Source organism: Mustela lutreola, chromosome 8, assembly GCF_030435805.1.
Source record: "Mustela lutreola isolate mMusLut2 chromosome 8, mMusLut2.pri, whole genome shotgun sequence".
NCBI lineage: Eukaryota > Metazoa > Chordata > Mammalia > Carnivora > Mustelidae > Mustela > Mustela lutreola.
This window is the reverse complement of record NC_081297.1, coordinates 15,063,884-15,088,104: the sequence shown is the minus strand read 5'-3', so window position 1 is coordinate 15,088,104 and position 24,221 is coordinate 15,063,884. Positions and strand designations below refer to the sequence as shown.

At 39.8% G+C, this 24,221-nt stretch overlaps 1 protein-coding gene across 9 annotated transcripts in view; it reads right to left on the bottom strand.

The window, feature by feature from the left end:
• The window catches only part of ABI1 (abl interactor 1), a 118,357-nt gene extending 99,007 nt beyond the window's left edge, over nucleotides 1-19,350 (bottom strand). For 4 of the 9 annotated variants that reach the window (XM_059183871.1, XM_059183876.1, XM_059183872.1 and 1 more), the window contains exon 1: nucleotides 19,084-19,347. In XM_059183871.1, coding sequence (XP_059039854.1) covers nucleotides 19,084-19,200 — 117 coding nt within the window. In that variant the 5' untranslated portion in view covers nucleotides 19,201-19,347. Of the gene's footprint in view, nucleotides 1-19,083 lie in introns of all 9 variants that reach the window. The other 5 variants (XM_059183873.1, XM_059183874.1, XM_059183878.1 and 2 more) reach the window with 4 other exon arrangements.
• Nucleotides 19,351-24,221: the final 4,871 nt, after the last annotated feature.

Genomic DNA, 24,221 nt, shown 5'->3' with positions numbered 1-24,221 from the left:
ACCTTTTTTTTTTAAGATTTTATTTATTCATTTGACAGACAAAGATCACAATTAGGCAGAGAGGCAGACAGAGAGAGAGGATGAAGTAGGCTCCCCTCCGAGCAGAGAGTCTGATGCAGACTCAATCCCAGGACCCTGGGACCATGACCCAAGCCGAAGGCAGAGGCCTTAACCCTCTGAGCCACCCAGGCGCCCCACCTCAACCTTGGAAGGATACAAAATAAATCTGACAATGGTTTGGGGGAAGGCATTGAGTAGGAACGCAGGGAGCAGAAGACAGGGGAATTTTAGGTTTTGCCTTTAATGCATAGTACTGTTTGAATCTTTTATAGGAATGTATTAAATATTTAGATGCTCTTAAAAAGAAAAATACTACTTGACATTTTTTTCTTTCCACAAGCAAAACTCTCCTGTCAAAACTAAAATTGAGGGACGCCTGGGTGGCTCAGTTGGTTAAGCAGCTGCCTTCGGCTCAGGTCATGATCCCAGCGTCCTGGGATCGAGTCCCACATCCGGCTCCTTGCTCAGCGGGGAGCCTGCTTCTCCCTCTGCCTCTGCCTGCCTGTACTTGCGTTCTTGCTCTCCCTCTGACAAATAAATAAATAAAATCTTTAAAAAAAAAAAAAAAAAAAAAAAAAAAAAAAAAAAAAAAACTAAAATTGAAAACCTTTCAAAAATAACAATTATTGGGCATCTGGGTGGCTCAGTTGGTTAAGTGACTGCCTTCGGCTCGGGTCATGATCCCGGAGTCCTGGGATTGAGTCCCACATCAGGCTTCCAGCTCCATGGGGAGTCTGCTTCTCCCTCTGACCTCCCATCTCATGCTCTCTCTCTCTGTCTCTCTTTCTCTCAAGTAAATAAATTTAAAAAAATAAAAAATATCTTAAAAAAATAAAAATAACAATTATTTTCTTTCACCCAGAATATTTCCTTATTTAAATATCAGTACCATAGATCAATTTTCTCCTCCCTAAATTTAAGACTTTATAATCTATTAGTCAAGATTTTTACATAATAGTATCACATATAATAGACAACAAAACACATCACAGTATTTAGCAACATCTTTCATAGACAATAAATATATTTGTTGAATATCAAATTAACTACTTGTTGATCTACTTCTAACATTCCTATAGCATCAAACACTCCTTTTTCTAAAAAAGAAAAGCAGCCACAGCCCACCATAATGATTTCAGGCACTAGAGATTCTAGCTAATTCACCACCACTTGCTACCATCAACTCTAAACTAGCCTCCCCACAATCCCCTGAGCTCTTTCCCATCCCTACACAGGCCTCCTTCCAATCTGTTCTCCACTCTTAACATGAGTAACCTTTTTAAAAACTAAAAATAATGTCATCCCATTGCTTAAAACTTTCAATGTCTGTTCATCAGCCTCATAAAAAAGACCAACATCCTTAACACAGCCTAGAAAGCTTTATTTGATCTAATCCTTACCTAACTCCTTAAAGGTCACTCTCCTCCCTCTTTGCTCACTATACTCTAAAGCACACAATGGTCTTTATCTCTTTCAAAACCACTCTGCTCTCACTACCTTTGGGCCTATAGAGAAAAGGTTTCTGTTCCCTCCAGTAAGCACATTGTTTTTCCTTCCCTCAAAACTTCTTGGTGAACATATAATTCACTCTTCAGATTTCAACTCCAACATTACTTCTTTGACAAACTAAGCTAGGTGGGGCACCTTATATATATCCTTGGGTCAACATGTACTTCCCTAGATAAAGTTTATTGAAGTATGTGATTTATTGGGGAGGGAGGCACAGATACTCTTAAAGAAGAGATTACATCTGATTCACATAACATACTCTAGAAAGTAATAAGCAGTAAAAAGTTGTTGAATAAACAGGTGACAATATATTCTGTCATACTGTGAACTACATTACATACAATTATACATATTTCATTTTACTGATCATTTCTCTTAGAACTTGAGATCCTAAAAAATTTTGCCAATTTTCTTTAGGACCTTTAGGATATCCTCTGAATACTGTGAAACAAAGGGCATACCAGGGCACCTGAGTGGCTCAGTCAGTTAGATGTCTGCTTCAGGAATTGAGCCTGACACTCCCTCTCCTCCCCACCATGTCCGTGCACGTGCGTGCGCGCTCTCCCTCTCTAATAAATAAAATAGATAAATAAAAGCTTTTAAAATGGGGGGGTGGGGCAGGGCGCCTTGGTGGCTCAGTGGGTTAAGCCGCTGCCTTCGGCTCAGGTCATGATCTCAGGGTCCTGGGATCAAGCCCCACATCGGGCTCTCTGCTCAGCGGGGAGCCTGCTTCCCTTCCTCTCTGCCTGCCTCTCTGCCTACTTGTGATCTCTGTCAAATAAATAAATAAAATCTTTAAAAAAAAAAAAAGAGTCTACCACTTCAAAGAAATTAATTGATTATATTTGTTGCCAATGTAAAATTCAAGCTTTCAAGCATAAATTAGAATTTTTGAAAATCTATCCATCAACATGGGCTTGAAAGCTCTTCGCTACTTTTCCAAATGACTTATACAACAGTTTCTAGTGTAATAGGGTACAAAATGTTTACTGATATGATTTCAGAGTCTACACCAACCTTTAGGAAACTATTATGTGCCAAGTTCTGATGAAATACCAACAAAATTACCCACAACTACTTGGACAAAATACTCCTCACAAATCCAACTCCTACTGTATGAAGCCAGATTTTCTCATATTCTTCAACCAAAATATCTTAACAGATTGAGTGCAGAAGCAGATGAAAATTTAGCTATTAGCTAGTCACTAAAGAGATTTGCAATAATGTAAAATAATCCCACTCTTCCTATTAAACATTTTTTTGTTTTGGAAAATTATGGTTATTTTTCAAAAAATATATTATTTACATTAACAATATTAAATTCATTACATGTTATTTTAACTGAATAATTATTTTAAACTTGGTCTTAATTTTTCATACAAAATTTGATACAATACAAATATTGATATAACTCATCTAAAGAAAAGTTCTCTAAGGACCTCAGTACTTCAAGAGTATAAAGGAGTCCTGAGACCATACGTTTCAGTACTATTGACCTATACTGCAGAAAACTGGTCCAGAGATAAAGAAAAAGACATCCTAACACATCCTCCCCTACATTTTCTCTCTTCACGAAGACTTGAAAAAATTGATTTTAACAAAAAGGCTTTAGGAATATTTAAGATCACAGCTCATAAAAACTGGAATTAAATCATCTCCTGAACAATGTTTATTCTGTGTCTTGATACCTTAGTTATAACAAAGTAAACATTGAAACATAATATCTGCTAACAACACAATGGAAGGAACAAGTGTAACTCAGAGACTTGTTTGTTTTTTTTTATTTTGGAGAAAACTGAAGAATTCTGAAACTAATGAAAAACACCAGAATTGTCAGGTGTCATACATACAGGAAGTCATACACACAGGAACAAACTTTACAAAAACCATCAGAATTGTCAATCTGGGGATTAAGTAGTGTACTTGTCATCATGACTATGGGGTGATGCATAGAACTGTTGAATCACTATATTGTACATCTGAAATTAAGATAACACTGTACTAAATAACTGGAATTAAAACTTAAAAACTTTTTTTAAAAAATAAGGGTGCCTGGGTAGCTCGGTCAGTTAAAGCATCTGCCTTAGGCTCAGGTCATGATCTCCAGGTTCCAGGGAGGAGCCCCAGGTAACGCTTCCTGCTCTGTGGGAGTCTGCTTTTCCCTCTCTGTGCACCCTTCCCCCCACTGATGCACGTGCTCTCTCTCAAATAAATAAATTCTTAAAAAAAAAAAAAAAAAAAAAAAACCTCTTTTAGATAAAAATAAATAATTGTCACTCTGGACATAAGCTAATTCAAGTTGGCCCTTTCACAGTAGGTAAATGAAAGTTAAAGGCTGGTTACAATATAACTAAATCATGATGGAATGAAGACAAGCTTCCAGACTTCACACTTCACGAGAATTTTTGAGCCAGGTATTGAGAAGGCACTGGAGCTATGGGAATAAACAAGACAAAGCTGGTCCTGCTTTCTTGGAGTTTGGCATCTGTGTCAAACAGGTACAATGAGTGCTACAGAGAATACAGGATTCTATGTGAGCATTTAACAGGGTATAAACTGACCTAATGGGACAGGGAAGAGGTTTCTAAGGAAGTAACCTCCTTGTAAGTGTCATCTAATAGACTGAGAAACTCTAACATCTAACTTGCTAATTCACTATTCATATCATTTTTCTTAGTGATGTCAACATATACTCAGATAATCCACTAAAAACCTTTGCCTTTCACTTGACCTCCTGAACTGAAATAATTTTTTCTTCACCACAGTAAAAATTCCCATAATCATCACAAGGAATTACACCAATTTCAAAAATTTAGATTTCAAAAATCCCATATTCCAAACACACAACTTCCATCTCTACAGTTTACTTACTCTAGTACCCCAATTCCAACTATCCTTTCATACCACAGCACTTCCCACCCATTAATCCCCCCAGTTTTTCACTATCCATGTCCCAACTAAGATGTGCTGTTAAGTATAAAATACACCAGATTCCAAATACTTAACATTAAAAAAAAAAGAATGTAAAATATCCTTTTAACTATGCTGTTTCCTAAAATAATTATTTTGGATGCACTGGGTTATTAAAATTAATTTCAACCTACTTCTTCATACCTTTTTAATATGGCTATTAGAAAATTTTAAAATTACGTATGTGCCTCACATTGTATTTCTGTTAGACAGTGCTAATCTATTCTGTGATAACGCCTAAACACTCATCACCAACTCTGACTCTTTCCTAAGCTCCAGAATGACCATCTGGCCTATCTGGTTGTCAACTGGTATCTCATACTTAACAACCAGTACTCCTGATGTCGTCCCACACATGTACTACCATCCACCGACATACTTAGAAAAAAATTTAAACTAGGCGTCATCCTTAGATTCCTGTTTTCCTCATACCCCATATTCAATCCACCATAAGCCCTGTCCAGCTCTGCCTTAAACATATCCAAGCTCGTGGCGCCTTGGTGCATCAGTAGGTTAAAGCCTCTGCCTTCGGCTCAGGTCATAATCCCAGGGTCCTGGGATCCAGGCCTATATCAGGCTCTCTGCTCAGCAGGGAGCCTGCTTCTCCTCTCTCTCTCTGCCTGCCTCTCTGCCTACTTGTGATCTCTGTCAAATAATAAAATCTTTAAAAAAAAAAAAACACCCAAGCTCTCCCCTTAATTCCCCACCCCACACTAAAGTATAAGCAATTCTCATTTCCTGCCTGGAAAACCAGGATACTCTCCCTCCTGGCTGATTCTACTCTTGCCTTCCCTTCAATATGTTTTCCACTCAGTAGCCTCAACGATTCTTTTAAAAAGTAAATCAAGTACTCTAATGATAACCCCAACATACTTTTAATAAAATCAAACCTCTTTTCAAGGCCTTCAAGGCCCTACATAATCTGGCTCATGACAATCTCTCAGACCTCTCTCCTACCAGTTTCCCTCTCACTAACTATCCTCTAGCCGTATTATCCTTAGAAAGATTTTTCCCATCTTTCCTTTTCCTCAGATCTTCACATGGAAGATGCCATATCTACGCTCCAGGTCTCAGCTCTAATGTCACCTCCTCAAAGTACCACTCCCTAACTTCTTAAATAAGTCCACCTTCCAATTCAAATTTTCTGTATTGTCACCCCCATTTAATTATCGTTGGGTTTTTTTTTTTTTTAAGATTTTATTTATTTATTTGATAGCGACACAGCGAGAGGAAACACAAGCAGGAGGGGTGGGAGACGGAGAAGCAGGGTTCCCGCCTAGCAGGGAGCCCAACACAGGCCTCAGTCCCAAGACCCTGGGATCATGACCTGAGCTGAAGGTAGACACTTAATGACTGAGCCACCCAAGCATCCACTGTTTTTTGGTTTTTTTTGTTTTTTTTTTAAACCAGGTCAGTGTAATATTAGGTTCATTTGCTCTATTGTATTTAATTTTTTTTAGTATAACTGACACACAATGTTATAGTATTTTCAGGTGTACAACACAGTAATTCCAGAGAAGTCTATACATTATGCTGTGCTCACCACGAGTGTAGCTACCATCTGTCACCATGCAGTACTATGACAACATCATTAACTATATTCCCTATGCCATGCCTTTTACTCCTATGACTTATTCATCCCTAACTGGAAGCCTGTATCTCCCACTCCCTTTCATCCATTTTGCCCACACTCCCTTCCCTCTGGCAATCATCACTTTGTTCTGTTTGTATTTACAAGAGTTAAATCCTACGGTATTTTTTCACTTATCATTGTACCCTTAAGTTCATGCACGTTGTCACAAATGGCAAATTCTCATCCTTTTCATGGCTGAGTAATATTCTATCATGTGAGTGTATTTGTGTGTGTGTATACCACATCTTCCTTAACACATCTACCGATGGACATTTAGACTGCTTCCATATATTGGCTATTGTAAATAATGCTGAATAAACACAGGAGTGCACGTATCTTTTCAAATCAGTGTTTTCATTCTCCTTGGGTAAATATCCAGTAGTGAAATTATTGGATCATAAAATACCTCTATTTTTAATTTTTTGAGGAGCTTACATACTGTTTTCCACAGTAGCTGTACCAATTTACATTCCCACCAACAGAGCACAGGGTTCCTTTTTCTCCACATCCTCACCAACACTTGTTATTTCTTGTCTTTTGTAATCCAAACCATTTTGACAGGTGTAGGTGATATCTCATTGTGGTTTTGATTTGCATTTCCCTGATGACTGGCAATGTTGAAGATCTTTCCATGTGTCTGTTACCCATCTGTACATCTTCTCTGAAAAATATCAATTCAGGTCCTTTACCCATTTTTTAAAATCACTTTGTTTTTTCATTTAAAGTTCTAAACAGCACTGCTCCCTATCTAAAACCGTCTTATCTTTTGGTGTTTATTGTCTGTCTCATCGCTATAAGGAAAACTTCATAAGGATAGGTACTTGGCCTTACTATATTATCTCTGGGACCTAAGAGTACCTGACACATGGTAGGTACTCAAAGAATTTTATCAAGTGAAGAATGAGTAAGTACAGTAATTTTCTCTGAACTATGAGACCTGACAAATGATAATATTCAGACTGAGAGGAACAAGTTTTCTAGTGAGAGAACAACATCTGCAAAAGCAGAAAACAATGAAATTTCAAAAACTGAAAGGTCAATATGACTGTTAAGATGCGGGTAATGAGGCGCCTGGGTGGCTCAGTGGGTTAAGCCGCTGCCTTCGGCTCAGGTCATGATCTCAGGGTCCTGGGATCGAGTCCCATATCGGGCTCTCTGCTCAGCAGGGAGCCTGCTTCCTCCTCTCTCTCTCTCTCTGCCTGCCTCTCTGCCTACTTGTGATCTCTCTCTCTGTCAAATAAATAAATAAAATATTAAAAAAAAAAAATAAGATGCGGGTAATGGAATGAAAGCACCAAGACTAGAAAAACAGGAGCTATGCTATATGCAGCCTCTTAGGACTTACTGTGAGACTGTATACTTATGGGGAATCACTGAAAGATCTTTAAGAAGGGAGTGACATGATCAGATTTCTCTTTTGAACACAGTATAGATAGATAATGGGACTGTGATCAGGGGAAGATGTGTGGTGATGTAAAGACAATTAGAAGCTAGAGCAGTTGTCTAAGCTTTACACTGGGATGGTAAAGACAAACTAGACCAATTTAGGAGATACTTAAGAAGAATCAACAGAACCTGTTACAGATGAATTGGGAGGGGAGAACAAAGAGGAATAATGGAATCAAGAATGATGCCTACGGGCGCCTGGATGGCTCAGTGGGTTAAGCCGCTGCCTTTGGCTCAGGTCATGATCTCAGGGTCCTGGGATCGAGTCCCGCATCGGGCTCTCTGCTCAGCAGGGAGCTTGCTTCCTCCTCTCTCTCTGCCTGCTTGTGATGTCTGTCAAATAAATAAATTAAAAAAAAAAAAGAATGATGCCTAGGGGGCACCTGCCTTCGGCTCAGGTCATGATCCCAGGGTCTTGGGATGGGGTCCTGTATCGGACCTGCTTCTCCCTCTGCCTCTCTCTCTCATGAATAATTTTTTTTAAATCTTAAAAAAAAAAAAAAAAAAAGAACAATGCCTAGGTTTCTAATAAGTGAGTGAATGTGCAATAGTAAAGGAGACTGGGGAAAGGTGATGAATTCAGTTTGAAGCACCTATGATTCAAACAAGCAGAGATATCAACTAGGCCAATTCAATACTTAAAGGTAGGGTGAGGAGTTAGCCATAATAAGTGAAGGGAAGCGGGAGCTATAATCTTCAAGTTACAGAATGAATTGTCACAGGGATAAAGGGTACAGCATAGGGAAGATAGTCAATGATAACAGTAATAGCACTGTATGGTGACAGATGGTAAGTACACTTGTGGTGACCATAGCATAGTGTATAGACCTCTCCGGAATCATTACCTGGAACACCTGAAACTAATTTAACATGAGTCAACTACACTTAAAAAAACCACCACCTAGTACCTTAAAAAAGAGTAAAATTAGGGGCGCCTGGGCGGCTCAATGGGTTATGCCTCTGCTTGCAGCTCGAGTCATGGTCTTGGGATCCTGGGGCTGAGCCCCATATTAGGCTCTCTGCTCGGCAGGGAGCCTGCTTCCCTCTCTGCCTGCCTTTCTGCCTACCTGTGATCTCTCTGCCAAATAAATAAATAATCTTATAAAAATAATAATAAAATTAAATTTTAAAAAATATTTAAAGGTAAAGAACAAGGGGCCAGGGAGTAACAGGCAAAGTAGGAAAGAATGTCATCACAAAAGTCAAAGGATTACCTTTTCCTAGAAAGGGGAAATAGTCAATTGTGTCAAATGATGCTAAGAAGACAAGAAAAAATGAAAACTAAACAGGGGGTGCACACCCGGGTGGCCCAGTAGTTGGCTGAGCATCTGACTCTTGGTTTCAGCTCAGGTCACGATTTCAGGGTCATGAGACTGAGCCCCATATTAGGCTTGACATTCTCTCTCCCTCTGCCCCTCCCACCATGCACGTGTATGCTCTCTCTCTCTCCAAAATAAACAAATAAACCTTTAAAAAAGATCTACCATTTAAAAAAGAGAACTAGGGGCACCTGGGTGGCTCAGTGGGTTGGGCCGCTGCCTTCGGCTCGGGTCGTGATCTCGGGGTTCTGGGATCAAGTCCCATATCGGGCTCTCTGCTCAGCAGGGAGCCTGCTTCCCTTCCTCTCTCTCTGCCTGCCTCTCTGCCTGCTTGTGATCTCTCTCTGTCAAATAAATAAGTAAAAATCTTTAAAAAAAAAAAAAAAAAAAAAAACGCTTTAAAAAAGAGAACTAAACAGAGTTCAATGAAATTTGCAGCATGTAGGTTACTGAACACAAATTCAGTGGAGCAGTGACAATGACAAACAAAACAGGTTAAAAGTGATTGCAAAGTGAGGGATTGGAGGTAGGTGTACATGATGATTTTAATAAAACTAAGCAAATTAGGTAAGAGGTCAGATACTACATGGATCTATGAAGTCAAAGGATAACTTTCTTTCTTTTTTTTTTCCCCCCAAAGGATAACTTTCTAATATGGGAAAGAATTGAGATGTTTTGACTCCAAATGCACAAATTCAATAAAGAGAGAAGGAAATATATAGTAAGTATAAGGCTTCTGAAAGGTTAAGAGAGAATGGCACTCAGAGCAAAGATAAGGAATGACCTCTACATTACAAGGAAGCAGAGTAAGTTGGGTAGGAGATGCAGTGGTAATAAACTGTGTGTCATATAATGTGGACTATTTTCTCTATGAACTAAAAGATTAGAAAAGATTTTAAAAGGGAAGAGAACATTTTAAACAGTTTATGGTGAGCAGAAGAATATACTTATGTGAAAAATACAGTGGGATTGCTGGTCTACGTTAAGGGCCCACTTTTGAGAGGCAACTATGATTTTTTTTTTTTTTTAAGATTTTATTTACTTATTTGACAGACAGAGATCACAAGTAGGCAGAGAGGCAGGCAGAGAGAGAGAGAGAGAGAGGGAAGCAGGCTTCCTGCGGAGCAGGGAGCCCGATGCGGGGCTCGATCCCAGGACCCTGAGATCATGACCCGAGCCGAAGGCAGCAGCCCAAACCACTGAGCCACCCAGGCGCCCCGCAACTATGATTTTTAAATGGTACTCACAAAGGCATCTATCTGGGTAGCTCAGTCAGTTGGGCACCCAATACAATTTCGGCTCATATCATTATCTCAGGGTTGTGAGATGGAGGCCCTGCACTCAGCAGGGAGTCTACTTCTCTCTTTCTCCCCCTCTTCCTCTGCCCCTCCCCCTGCTCATGCTCTCTAAAATAACTAAATCTTAATAAATAAATAAATAAATAAATAATAAAATGGCATTCATAAACCCTTTCCAGCTACAACTTTTTAAAATAAGTATTTGTGGGGCACCTGGGTGCCATGGCACAAATATAAAGGGTTCTCAAAAACACCATGCTTGGGGCGTCTGGCTGCTTCAGTCAATGGGGCATACAATTCTTGATCTCAGGGTTGTGAGTTCAAGCCTCCCACTGGGTATAGAGATTACTTAAGAATAAAAATTAAAAGATCTTAAAAAAAAAAATAAGGCACCATGTTTGTCTTTCCACAAAAGGAAAAAATAAAATTTATCAAATTCAATTTTATCACAACATGTAGATATTACTACTAGAAATTAAATAAGACATTCAGGAAACAAGTGACTTAAAGGTAAATTAAAGTTTTTCAATAACATACATTGTCATTAACACAGTATTTTTGTTCCCTCTAAGCTTTAAGGAAATAAAAAATAAAAAATTGCTCTAATTAAAAGCAACTGAGAGGGGCACCTGGGTGGCTCAGTGAGTTAAAGCCTCTGCCTCCGTCTCAGGGCATGAACCCAAGGTCCTGGGACAGAGCCCAGCATGGGGCTCTCTGCTCAGCGAGAAGCCTGCTTCCTCCTCTCTCTCTGCCTGCCTCTCTTGCTTGTGATTTCTGTCTGACAAATTAAATAAATAAATCTTTTTTAAAAAATTAATTAATAAATAAATAAATAGAAGCAGCTAAGAATATCCAGATCCACATCTTGCATACTATGCTTCATTTAAGCTCTGAATAAGAGTTCACATTTGATTTACTAATTAGATACTACACACATCACAAAAGTTTCTAACGTTTTTAGTTTTTAAAATAAATTATGACTGAAATATTTTGTCTCAGAGTAAACACAAGAGTTTACTACCTGTACAGCATAAATTTTAGATATGTTCTTTAAAGCCTTTCACAGAAGTGATTTTTTTTTTTTTTTAAAGATTTTAAAATAGTATCTATACCCAACATGGGGCTCAAACTCACAACCTTAAAATCAAGAATCACAAGCTCCACCAACTTGGAACTGTCTAAGCCATGTACTTTTCTAAAAAGTTTAAAATTTGGGCACCTGGGTGGCTCAGTGGGTTAAGCCTCTGCCTTTGGCTCAGGTCATGATCTCAGGGTCCTGGGATGAAGCGAGCCCAGCATCAGGCTCTCTGCTCAGCGGGGAACCTGCTTCCCCCTCTCTGCCTACTTGTGATCTCTCTCAAATAAATAAATAAAATCTTTTAAAAAGTTTAAAATTTATCCAATTACCATATTTGATGTTACTCTGGTAATCAGGGAAAATTAAGCTTATACGGAAAATGAAAAATTAAACTCTAAGCCTAAATGTCTATCAATTTACACTGAAATTCTGAGTATATGTTTATGACTGGAATTCCTTCATTACACTGCAATATAATGGTACTACAGTGCAAACTAAGTTATATATTTCACAGCAAAAGGGCATTATAAACCACTCCTAGGTGTATATAAGCCAAAGAACTAAAAAAAGGCACTCAAATAAATACCATACATGAATATTCATAGCAATACCATTCACAATAGCCAAAAGGAAGAAACAACGCAAATGTCCATCAATGGATGACATATACTCAGTCGTAACAAGGGATTAAGTACTAATACATGCTATAAAATGAATTAACCTCAAAAATATTTTACTTACTATAAAGAGAAGGAAGCCAGAAACAAAAGGCCTCATATTGTATAATTCCACTTATATATAAGAACTATATAGAATAAGTAAATTCAGAGACAGAAAACAGATTGGTGGATGCCTGGTACTAGGTGGGTAGGGACAGGGACAAACTGCTTAATGAGTACAAGGTTATTCTGAAGGGTAATAAAAATGTTTTGGAACTAGATCAAGGTGATGGTTGCACAACACTGTAAATGTACTAAGATCATTGAACTATATACTTTAAAATGGTTGGTTTTATATTATATGAATTAAACCTCAATAAGAAAATTCCACTTGCGAGCTCCTCTCTGCTTGCTGTGTGGAATAATCCTGCATTTATGAATTGCTTAAGAAAGCCAATTAAATCCTCAAAACAAAATGAAAAAGTCCTTCCATTACAAACCAAATAATATAGCTATATCTAATCAAGCTATGGAAGGTATCACTAACAAAGTAAGCTGTAAATTAAAATATGTTGGGACACCTGGGTGGCTGGTTGGTCAAGCATCTGCCTTCAGTTCAGGTCATGATCCCAGGGTCCTGGGACTGAGTCCTGCGCATCAGGCTCCTTGTTCAGCAGAGCATCTGCCTGCCTGCTTATGCTCTCTGACAAATTAATAATCTCTTTAAGAAAAATTTAAAATGGTGGCACCTGGGTGGCTCAGTCTTTAAGTATCTGCCTTCAGCTCAGGTCCTGGGATGGAGACCCTCATCAGGCTCCCTGCTCAATGGGAAGCCTGCTTCTCCCTCTTCCATTCCCTCTGCTTGTGTTCCCTCTCTCTCTCTCTCTGTCAAATAAATAAATAAAATCTTTTAAAAAAAATAAACAAACAAATAAATAAAATCCAGGGGCTCCTGGAGGGCTCAGTCAGTAGAGCATGTAATTCTTCATTTTGGGGTGAGTCTGATCCTTTCACTGGGTGTAGAGATTATAAATAAATAAATTTTAAATAAATAAAAATAAAATCCAATAATTACTACTTTCCAAATGTTTTATATTAACAATGTTGTAATTTTTTAAATTTATTATTATTTTTTTAAGTAGGCTCCACGCTGAGTTCCACCTCAGGGCTGGAAACTCACCATCCTGAGATCAAGACCTGAGGGGAGATCAAAAGTTGGACGCTTACCTACTGAATCAACCAAGCACCCCTTAATGCTGTAATTTTTTTTAATTTTTATTTAGTCTTAACAATTAGGGATTAAAAAGTTTTTAGTTCTGGGTTTGACTATTATTTCTTCTAAAATCAAACCATAACTTCAATGAGGATCATAATCGACACAAAAAGACATTAGAAAAACTATACAGTTCCCCCAAAATTCAAACTTTTTTTTTCTAAGATTTTATTTATTTGACAGAGAGAGACACAGCGAGAGAGGGAACACAAGCAGGGGAAGTGAAAAGAAGAGAAGCAGGCTTCCCGCTGAGCAGGGAGCCTGATGCCAGGCTCTATCCCAGGACCCTGGGATCACACCCTGAGCAGAATGCAGAGGCTTAACAACTGAGCCACACAGGCCCCCCCCCAAACTTTTTTTTAAGTTTTTTTTTTCCTTTTTGCTTTGTTTTTCCAGTAATCTCTACAGCCAACATGGGGCTCAAAACCATGACTCACAGCTCAAGAGCAAGATCAAGAGTCACATGCTCCCCAGACTGACTGAGCCAACCAGGTACCCAACTTTTTTAATCCCCCTAAATTAGAATTTAACTATTAAATTTACTTTTCAGACCAACATGGAATTTTTACGGAATTACATCTACATAATCTCCTAATATTTGGTTCAACCTCTTCTCCCAATGTTAGTGCTCTTCCTTTCTAGCTAATGTATTTGTCTGTCAACTCACAGATACAATTCCTAAGACAAATTTCACTCAAGACAGATAAACAGATGATTCTAAATGATTGAGGAGATGATGATGGATTGGAAATGGTAATGCTATTCCAACCACAACCAAAGATCAGACCTCCATTTGTTCAAATACCTTTCTTCCACTATGAGTATTAGCATTCTTCAGCTATGGAAGCAGCAGGAGCACACAGAAGGAATTCAAAGTGTCCTCATTCTAAGGGACTAGGAGGTCCAAAACACACAAGCATGCTAAAACTCAGGATCTAAACAGATCAGGACTAGATTAAAGCACCACAGGTAAATTTCTTATTAATATTAAAGTTACAAAAGGAAAAAAGGAGAGGACATTAGTTTGTTAACATTTTATTTATTTGCGGGGGCAGAGAGAATCTCAAGCAGATTTCACACTGAGCACAGACCCCCAATGCAGAGCTTCATCTCACCACCAAGATCATAACCGGAGTGGAAACCAAGAATCAGATGCTTAACTTCAACTTCCCCAACTTATTCCACAAATTTTCTTATCACAATTGCAAAGCTGAATTAGAATTTCAAAAACAGACAAGGATGTACAGAAAGGAAAAGGATCCACTAAATTCAATGAAAAACTAGCCTAATTCCTGTAATTCAGCACTTCAAGTGCCAAAGCTACCACCCTCTGGTGATGAAGACAAGCCCTCAAAGTACAAACATAACTGTTCTTCAACCTGTAACTCAGAAGAAACAATGCTAAAATGGTCATTAGGTTCCTAGACTTGCCCAACAAGAGTCTATTTATCCCATGACATTTCTGAATTAGCTAGTCTCTTGAGTTCAGACTCATTTGAGTCTGGAGACAGTGTGGTATGGCCAGAGCGTAGAGCCTGTGGAGCTTCTCAGAGTTAGGCAGAAACCCTGGGGCGCCTGGGTGGCTCAGTGGGTTAGGCAGAAACCCTGACTGCCAATTACTAACTGTATGATTAAATAAAATTCATTTAACTTTTCTGACTCCTAATTTCCTCATCTGTGAGAATACTGCCTATCATGGGGTTTTTGTAAGGATTAAAGATAATATAAATCAACCAGCAGAGACTATGACAAAGTAGGTACTCAATAAATAGAAGCAATTATAGTACCCTCTTCACACCAGCTTTTTATCCTCTAAGCTGAGGTAAATACCCCATTCAGTCAGTATTCATGAAAAGGAACTAGGATACAGAATTTAAAAATCTGGGTTTGGAAAAAAAAAAAAAAAAAAAAATCTGGGTTTGGGTGCCTGAATGGCTCAGCTGGTTGGGCAACCTCCCTCGGCTCAGGTCATGATCCCAGAGTCCTGGGATCAAGTCCTGTATCCGGCTCCCTGTTCAACAAGGAGTCTGCTTTTCCCTCTGACATTCTCCCCCTCATGCTCTCTCTCACGGTCTGTCAAATAAAGAAATAAAATCTTAAAAAAATGATAAATTTAAAATTTAAAAATCCAGGTTTGATTCCAGACACTACCTAATACAAGATACAGAACTTTAGACTAGGTATTTGATGCCTCTGAATTACAAATTGATCATCTGTTAACAAAAATCACAGAATTACTCTAATAACAACTGACATTATTTATAAACTGGCATACACTGTAAAGTATCAGAAATTTAGCTTTTACTTACTCCAAAGTATTCCCTATCAAAAATCACCCAAGATCAAACATGCATAATAAGCAATGAGCATAAGCTAACATCATGGAAGAAGGAAAACAAGCTAAACTAAGTAGCTCACTGATAAGATCTCCTTCATACTTCCAGACTTTAGAATATACTTGTTAAGGACACCTGGGTGGCTCAGTTGGTTAAGTGTCTGCCTTTGGCTCAGGTCATGATCCCAGAGTCTTGGGACTGAGACTGACACTGGGCTCCTTGCTCGGCATGAAGCCTGCTTCTCCTTCTGCCAGTCCCCCTGCTTATGTTCACTCTCTGACACATACATAAAATCTTTACCAAAAAGAGAAAAAAAGGTCCCAGATCAATTCATTAGGGGGGAAAAAAGAATATACCTGTAACCCAAATATAGCTCTAGTTGGGGGAATTCCAGGCAGCAACATTAAATTAACAAATTAACGTACTGAGATTAACATGCTGAGAAGCCTTTCTTAAGTAGTTTCTACTCCTTTTCACTTAGCTTACCTTCCTATTCCCCAAAATAGTTCCCGTGACAAACGAAGTACAGACCCTACAGTAGAGCAAAGAGAACTGGCCAGATCAGATGCTTGTGTACAAGCTGAGAAGTGATGGTCTCTGATATAACCGACCAGAAAAACCAAAGACAGAAAAAGGCAAAGATTTTTCTTCACATCTAAAATAAAAACATTTTGTATTTTGAGTATTTTCCCCAAAGCAATTTCAAAATCTCCATCCTTTTTACAATAATAGACTCTTTTGAGAAGTTTTGCTATTACTAAAACAATTCAATAATTAAAAGTCAACAGGACCCAACGAGCTAACAAAGTGCTCTAGGCTCACTGCACTATTGCCAAAAGAACTTGTCTGCTAAACAACTCACCTGAACTGAACTGTACTTCCAAGCTGTAGGAAAACAAAATGAAAATTAAACCCTCAGGATAAAATCACCTAGGCTATAAATTAACTCATCCCAGGTATAAAAAGTTCTCAAAACACAAGTGACTATACTTTCCCTGAAAGGTGATATGTTTATGTAGAATGTTGGTTACAACCCAATCAGGGTCACACAAAGGATATAGAAAGATCTCTAAAGACATCTAAATGGATTATTTCCAGCACTATTTGTTTCCTATTCACAGCGCCAAAGTTAGCAGCACAGCACATCACAAAGACAACTACTATATCAACTTCCACAGTCTCTATCACTTTCTCAGCCTGACACTATCTCAGCATCTCAGGAAGGAAGCTAGTAGTCTGCATCATGCTACCCAAGGTTTCAAGGCTACTAAGACAAACATTATGTGTGAATTTCATCCCCCTCTCCCCAAAATCAGAATATCTCACTGGTGTCAAGTTTAGGAAAACCAAAAACAATTTGGGGCCACTGGCAATGGCTCTTGGCACCATGGTACTAACATGTTTAAGAGAGACTACAGGACATATATACCATGACTTATCCTAACTAGGAATATTACCAATTAAGTTTTAAAGTGCTTGAGAGCTACATGATAGTGGCAGGAGGAGAAGAGGAGAGAGATCAGGGAGGAAAAGAAATAAAAACATAACAGCACACAAATAACTACCTGAAAAAATAGTAGTCATCAGACAAGTTAAAACACGTTTGCATTTGCCAACACATAGCAGTTACCACACCATATATTTGTCAGATTTCCCAACACGCAAAACAAAAGAAGCCACCCTTTTATGAAGTACTTATTTACTGACTTCTACAAAGAAAATACTTCTCTGGATTGGGGCTAAATAACTTCCTGTGCTTTCCCTTTGACTTTCAAAATCTTCAGAACCTTTAGCAAACTGAGATTCACCTCAATTTTAAGGCTTTTCGTGTGGGACTGAATACACCTTGTGTGTGCTAGTATCGATAAATTCACAAGACCACTTTTCTCTTTGAAAACTATGTTCACATTTCTATAGATTTAAGAGTATTTTTTAAAAGGCTAACTACAAAGTTTGCAAAACCAAGTAATACAGTAGACATGGTGGGCATTCAACAAGTTTATCTGAACTCCTAAAGTAAAAGCTTGAAGAAGTTTATGAGATAAATTCCTACTGGTGATACTTAAGATACAATGTTACTAATATGGAAATTGAGAAATATTCAAAATATTCTGAAAACAGCATCTCCTTCTAAAAATAAAGAAAAGCATTTGCCAACACAGAAACTATTGGTTCTTAAAAATGATAATCACATGGGAGGCATTTCTATAAATACTTCAGTTCTGAATTGCAATAACCCGATTCTTGCAAAGCACGTTTGGATTATGTTTTCTCCTAACAGGAGAATTTTTTATCCCATTACATTGATACAAAGGACTCTCTGCTCTTTTATTTGCTTCTATAGCAAACTGCTGGTTTACCTAAAGATCTACAAACCAAACTACCACAACATAAATCACTTCCAATCATTGAAATAAAAACAAACGAGAATCTGTCACAAATAAGGCCCCAAGAATGTCCTAATAAATTTACAATAACATTTCACATTAGGGTCCTAGGACTAAATATGTTCGGTAATCCGCCTGGGTTCTGTGCATTTACTTAGGTCGGAAAGAGAGAAACCTCAGAAAAGAAGCAACCGGCGGTTACGCCGTTCTATTTTAAGTTACTTATAAAGCCAACAGTTCGAGAACTTTTGGGGAAGAGAAAGTAAGACATTTTTCCAAGTAGTTAAGAATAATTTATCGTTTTATAATAACGATGGTCCTAACAACCTCTAGAATACATTATGGTGAGGACGGAAGTGAAAATGATGAGAGGGAAAAACACCCGACTTGAAAACGGACAGCCAGGCAAATTTACAAACCTTCAATTAAAGGAATTTCGAGATTAACTTCGCTTAGACGCCCTCCCTCACACCCCACCCGCTTCCTCCTCTCCTCAGGGAGGTCTGTGTAAAGTGACTCATGACAAATTTTTATTAAAAAATAAATAAATAAGAGACACACCCTCTGGGTTGAACTGACATAATCGCCCCCACCCGCCCCCCCTAAGACGCACACCCCGCTTTTCCTCTCCCTCCTGCCGCTCCCCCCGCCCCCCCGCGCCTCGTCCCTGCCCTTTCCTCTCCCCGTCCGAGACCCCTCTCCGGACGGAGGGGCAGCTGGCTCTCCCACACAGGAGCCCAGCGAATGGAAGGCTGCTGAGGGCAGCGCGCGACCCGGGGGGCCCAACCCGAAGGGAGGCGGACAGCAGGGGGGCGCCGGGCTGCGGCAGCCGCGAGCTCCGGGTTCCCTCGCCCATTTTCTCTCTCCCCTTCTATCGGTTTCAACCACCACAGCCACTTCCTGTATCGCAGCCCGACTCTCTCAGCCGAGCCACTTGCTCTCCCCGGCTGGGGGTTGGGGTTGGGGTTGGGGTTGAGGCTGAGGCTGAGGCAGCGGCTGAGGTTAGGGCAGTTCCCCACCCCGCCCAGTAGGCTGGTCACTCGGGCGGCAGGCGGTGGATCCTCGGCCGGGCCGGCCAGCGCCCGCCCGCCCGCCCGCGCGCCCGCGCTCCTCACCTGTATGTAGTTGTTTTCACAGTAGTCCGCCACCCGGGTCAGATTCTGGTAACTCTCTATCAGCGCCCTCTTGCCAGACGGGATCTCCTCCTCTAGTAACATCTGCAGCTCTGCCATTTTCCACCCCTCCGCATCGCTTCCTCTCGCGTTAAAGAGACAGAGGCAGCAAGGTCCGCGGAGGCGCGGAGCACCTCACAGCCCGGATACAAACCGCCTACCGCCCTCCCGCCTGGTATTGTGGGACGGCACCTCCTCCTCTTCCTCTTCACTCTCTCCACCCGGCTCCACCCACTTCGCGCAGCCGCCTCAATCCCGTTCTCTCGCGATCCTTCGCGTTTTCCCTTCTCCTCCCCACGGGTTTTGTTTTGTTTTTTTTTTTGTTTTTTTTTTTTGCGGCATAGTCTTCTGGGAATTGTAGTCTCTCACAGTCAACGCGCACCATTGAAAGCGCATGCGTGTAAGAGGGCCTCCGAAAAAGAACGGGAAGGAACGTAAAGGACGGCCCAGGGAAGGGGTCTAATTGCGAAGTTTCCCAACAATTCCGGCAGGTGGCGCTATATGGTGACGCTAAAGAATAAAATCCTTTCCCGGAGAAGGCTATGAAAATTGGCAGAATTTGCTTGATCAGGTAACGTCAGTGAATCAGAGATACCAATTCTGATACGGGATTAAGAATAGCTAGAACATGAAGAAATCCAAATATTTACTTCCTCTGTCTCTTAGACATAAAACTCTGGCTTTACTTTCTAAACTTCCTATATCCTCAAATTTTCATTTAAAATTTAGCATTTATCATTGACAGTTCTGCACCAAGCAATGTACTAAATATTGGGGTACGAGTTGAACAAGGATACTCCGTACCTGTAAAGACTTGCAATTTAAAAGTAAATACACATTTCAGTGTTACCCGTCCTAATCGCTTTTTCTTGGACTCTTCTTTGCAAATCTCTCCCTGAAGTTAGGTACGCATTGTTCATCTAGGCTACACAAAATCCTTTTATCTCTTTTAATCAACTGTTTTGTAATAGAGTAAAAGGCCCTATATTTCAATAGTTTCGTTTAACAAGAACATTAAATGCTTTTGATATAATGAGCTATGAAAAGTGGTGTTCAAAAGCCGAAAAGCAAACTAATTTAAAAATCATTTAAAAATCTACATTTTCAGCTCTCCACTAAGTAATTTCAAATCATAATAACTATAGGAATAATAACATGACCCAATCACATTTTTTTAAAAGATTTTATTTATTTATTTGACAGACAAAGATCACAGGTAGGCAAAGAGGCAGAGAGAGGGGGAAACAGACTCCCCGCTAAGCAGAGAGCCCGATTTGGGGCTCGATCCCAGGACCCTGGGATCATGACCCGAGCCAAAGGCAGAGACCTTAACCCACCGAGCCACCCAGGCACCCCGACCCAATCACATTTTTAAAAATTGACCCATCATGTAAGCCTGACGATTCACAGACCTGTACCCCTGGGGCAAATAATACATTATATGTTAATAAAAATAATTAATTAAAAATGACCCATCAATAGGTATTTATTAAATATTACCTTTACTAGGGGCCATAAAATGTTCAGTTGTAAAAGGAAAAATTTAAGTCTCCTACATGAAAAAGAAAACTACCCCCCAGCCACGGGATTCCCAGATCCATAAATCAATAAATAGCTTACTTTCCATAATTACCTGGAATAGACATAATAGTCTTTCTTTAATATTTTCATTAATCCAAGCATTATTTTATCCGAGTTCTTGAAATGTGATATATTTGGTGTCCAAATGGGGTGTCTCTGCATCAGATGGGGGTCCCCAAATGTGGGGCCACAATCAGGTGGAAGCTACTAGCAGCAGCAGTTAAAGAATTCACCTGAGGCAGATAAAAGGAGATAGAAGTTTATTGAATACCCCTCAAGGGAGTGGGGGCAGGACAGCAAAGGAGAGGAGGCTGTCTGCAAGGGAGCAGTGGGTTGGGGCTGTTTTTAGAGGGGGAAGGTGAGGAGGTATGGAGACATATGGAATTTTCCCTTTTTTGAAGACTGTGTCCAGTTGTAAGTAGTCGTTTGGTTAGCTAGGGCCTATGGATATTTTGAAGTGGGTCTCCTGGTGGGCTTGTCTGTAGATCTAGCCAGGTGGTGGCTATGCCCTTTCTACCTGCCATTGCTCAAACCTTTTTGCCTAAAAACAGCCTTTACAATAAATTCTTTTTTTTTTTTTAATGGGATATACTCTTAAATTTGGTCTCCACATGAACCATATTTAACCACAGACATCACTAAACTTGCTTATATCCACAGATTGACATCTTTCTTTAAGCTTGTTTCTTTGGTTTTTTGTTTTAGCAATCTCTATACCCGGCAGGGGGCTCCAGCTCAGGACCCTGAGATCAAGGGTCACATGCTCTTCTGACTGAGCCGCCAGGTGTCCCCATATATTGATACCTTTCAACAACACAGGGGAGGTAAACAGGTGCCCTTGCTTTCCTATTTTTCAAAGTACTACCAGATTTCTCTCATGCCACAACACTGAGAGATAAATGACCTAAAGATTTTTTTCTATATTTACCAAATAAGGAAATTTAAGCTTAGACAGCAAAGGGATTTAACTAAGGACACTGAAAATAATAATCAAGTTCTCTGGGGCACCTGGGTGGCTCAGTGGGTTAAGGCCTCTGCCTTCGGCTCAGGTCATGATCCCAGGGTCCTGGGATCAGGCCCTGCATCGGGCTCTTGGCTCAGTGGGGAGCCTGCTTCCTCCTCTCTCTGCCTGCCTCTGCCTACTTGTGATCTCTGTCAAATAAATAAATAAAATCTTTAAAAATAATAATAATAATAATCAAGTTCTCTGACTTCTAGATCTGTGCTCTTTCCTACTGTCCAGTTAAAACTGTCTGTCCAAATACTCGTGATTCATATAAAATCCAAAGAAGTTATCCCTCATACCTTTAAGGTAATTGAGTTGAGTATGCTATCCTTTGTATTTTTTTTTTAAGATTTTATTTATTTTTTTGACAGAAAGAGACACAGCGAGAGAGGGAACAGAAGCAGGGGGAATGGGAGAGGGAGAAGGAGGCTTTACACTGAGCAGGAGTGCTCCATATCCTTTGTATTTTTATTTAAAAAAAAAAAAAAAAAAAGCTAGTTCCCCTAATAATTATAGTTTATAATCAGGCAGTATTTTTTTTAAGATTTTATTTATTTGAGGGGGGGGGGGGGACAGGGGAAGAGGTGAGGGAGAATCCCAAGCAAATTCCAGGTTGTATGTGGGGCCCGGAGCCGGGCTCTATCCCATGATCCATGACATCAGCCCCTGAGCCGAGACCAAGAGTTAGGACACTTAACTGAGTCATCCTGACACTCCCTAATCTTGTCTTTTGATAGGACCCCAGTCATACTAGATTAGGGCCATAACCTATGACCTCATTTCATCTTAATTATCTATTTAAAGACTCTATCTAAGGGCGCCTGTGTGGGTCAGTTGTTAAGCATCTGCCTTCAGCTCAGGTCATGATCCCAAGGTCCTGGGATCAAGCCCTGCGTCAGGCTCCCAGCTCAGTGAGCCTGCTTCTCCCTCTGCCCATGGCTCCCCCTGCTTGTGCTCTCTCTCGCTCTCTGTCAAATAAACAAATAAAATCTTAAAAAATAAATAAATAAAGGCCCTATCTCCAAATACATTCACATTCTAAGATACTTGAGATTAGGGTTTCAATACATGAATTTTGCAGGGGATACAATTCAGTTCCTTACATGTCATTCTAGGATTAACTGACATCCTAGGATTGTACAACTCTCCATTATACACCTCTCTTTGCTTCTTTGCAAATTAACAATACCAATCCTCAGAGAAGAAGGAGGGTGAATGGAATGCTCTGTTTAAACAGTTTAGCAAAGCCCACACAAGCCAAGAGGATTTCAGGAGAGTGAACAAATTGCAAATCTTCCTTCAAATTTTATTATAGTTGATTGTGGAAATTCTTTGATATAGAGTCATCGTATTTGTAGCAGGCCAGACCTGCAGGCTAGTTTTCAGGCAAATCTGATTGATTATTCCTTTAACATGGGGGGAAGATCTCCCTTAGGCACGTTAAGTTAAGGCCACTGCAGAATGCCAGTATTATTTTAGAGTGGAGCAAGCTGCTTTCATGAAATACTTAAAAATTAGCAGTGGCTAAAAATGCAAAGTACCTGGAGTCCCGTGGGGGAAAATAGAGCCTTTAAGAGTAATCTCATGTTGTTTTTTCTTCTTTTCCGGAAGCTGTAATATTTCCAGGACAGTTTGAATGAACTAAATTACTTGTTAATTTCGGAAGCTGCTGAATCAACACAGCCTCCTCCACCTCTCCTTTCGAACTTCAGTGAGATGCTGCCGGCCTTTGTGACAACAGAACTGTTCCCAGAACAGTTGACCCCACCAGCAAAAACAAATATCTCAATCTTTGAACCTACCCTCAAACTGGCTAATCATGGCCCTTCTGTGAATTTTGTCCTCCAACCCTTCCAATGATTTTATAAATCCCTTAATATTGGAAACACCTAGAGTCATTTCTCTTTTCTTGACAAATGAACTAAATCATATTTAAAAGTTCTAAAGACAATTGGCAACCCATGTAAAGTCAGTATTCCTTCGGTTGGGAGTTACAGAAAACAACACCCAAGGCAGCATTAAGAAAGAAAAAGACAGGGGTGCCTGGGTGGCTCAGTGGGTTAAAGCCTCTGCCATCGGCTCAGGTCATGATCCCAGGGTCCTGGGATGGAGCCCTGCATCGGGCTCGATCCCAGGGTCCTGGGATGGAGCCCTGCATCGGGCTCTCTGCTCAGCAGGGAGCCTGCTTCCCCTTCTCTCTCTGCCTGCCTCTCTGCCTACTTGAGATCTCTATCTGTCAAATAAATAAATAAAATATTTTTTAAAAAAAGAAAGAAAGAAAGAAAAAGACAGAAGGGGAAAAGAGAAAAAGAAAAAATAAGTTCTCATTATGAAAATTCAGGCTCACTCACAGAACTCAAAACTTCAAATGCAATCAATCAGTCCTAAGAAAATTCTAGTGCAAGCCATTGGGAAGGCCAACAGGATTTCAGGCAGTACTCACATTTAGTGCCCTGTTTCCCTGCAAAGGTTTTTTTGTTTGTTTTGTTTTTAT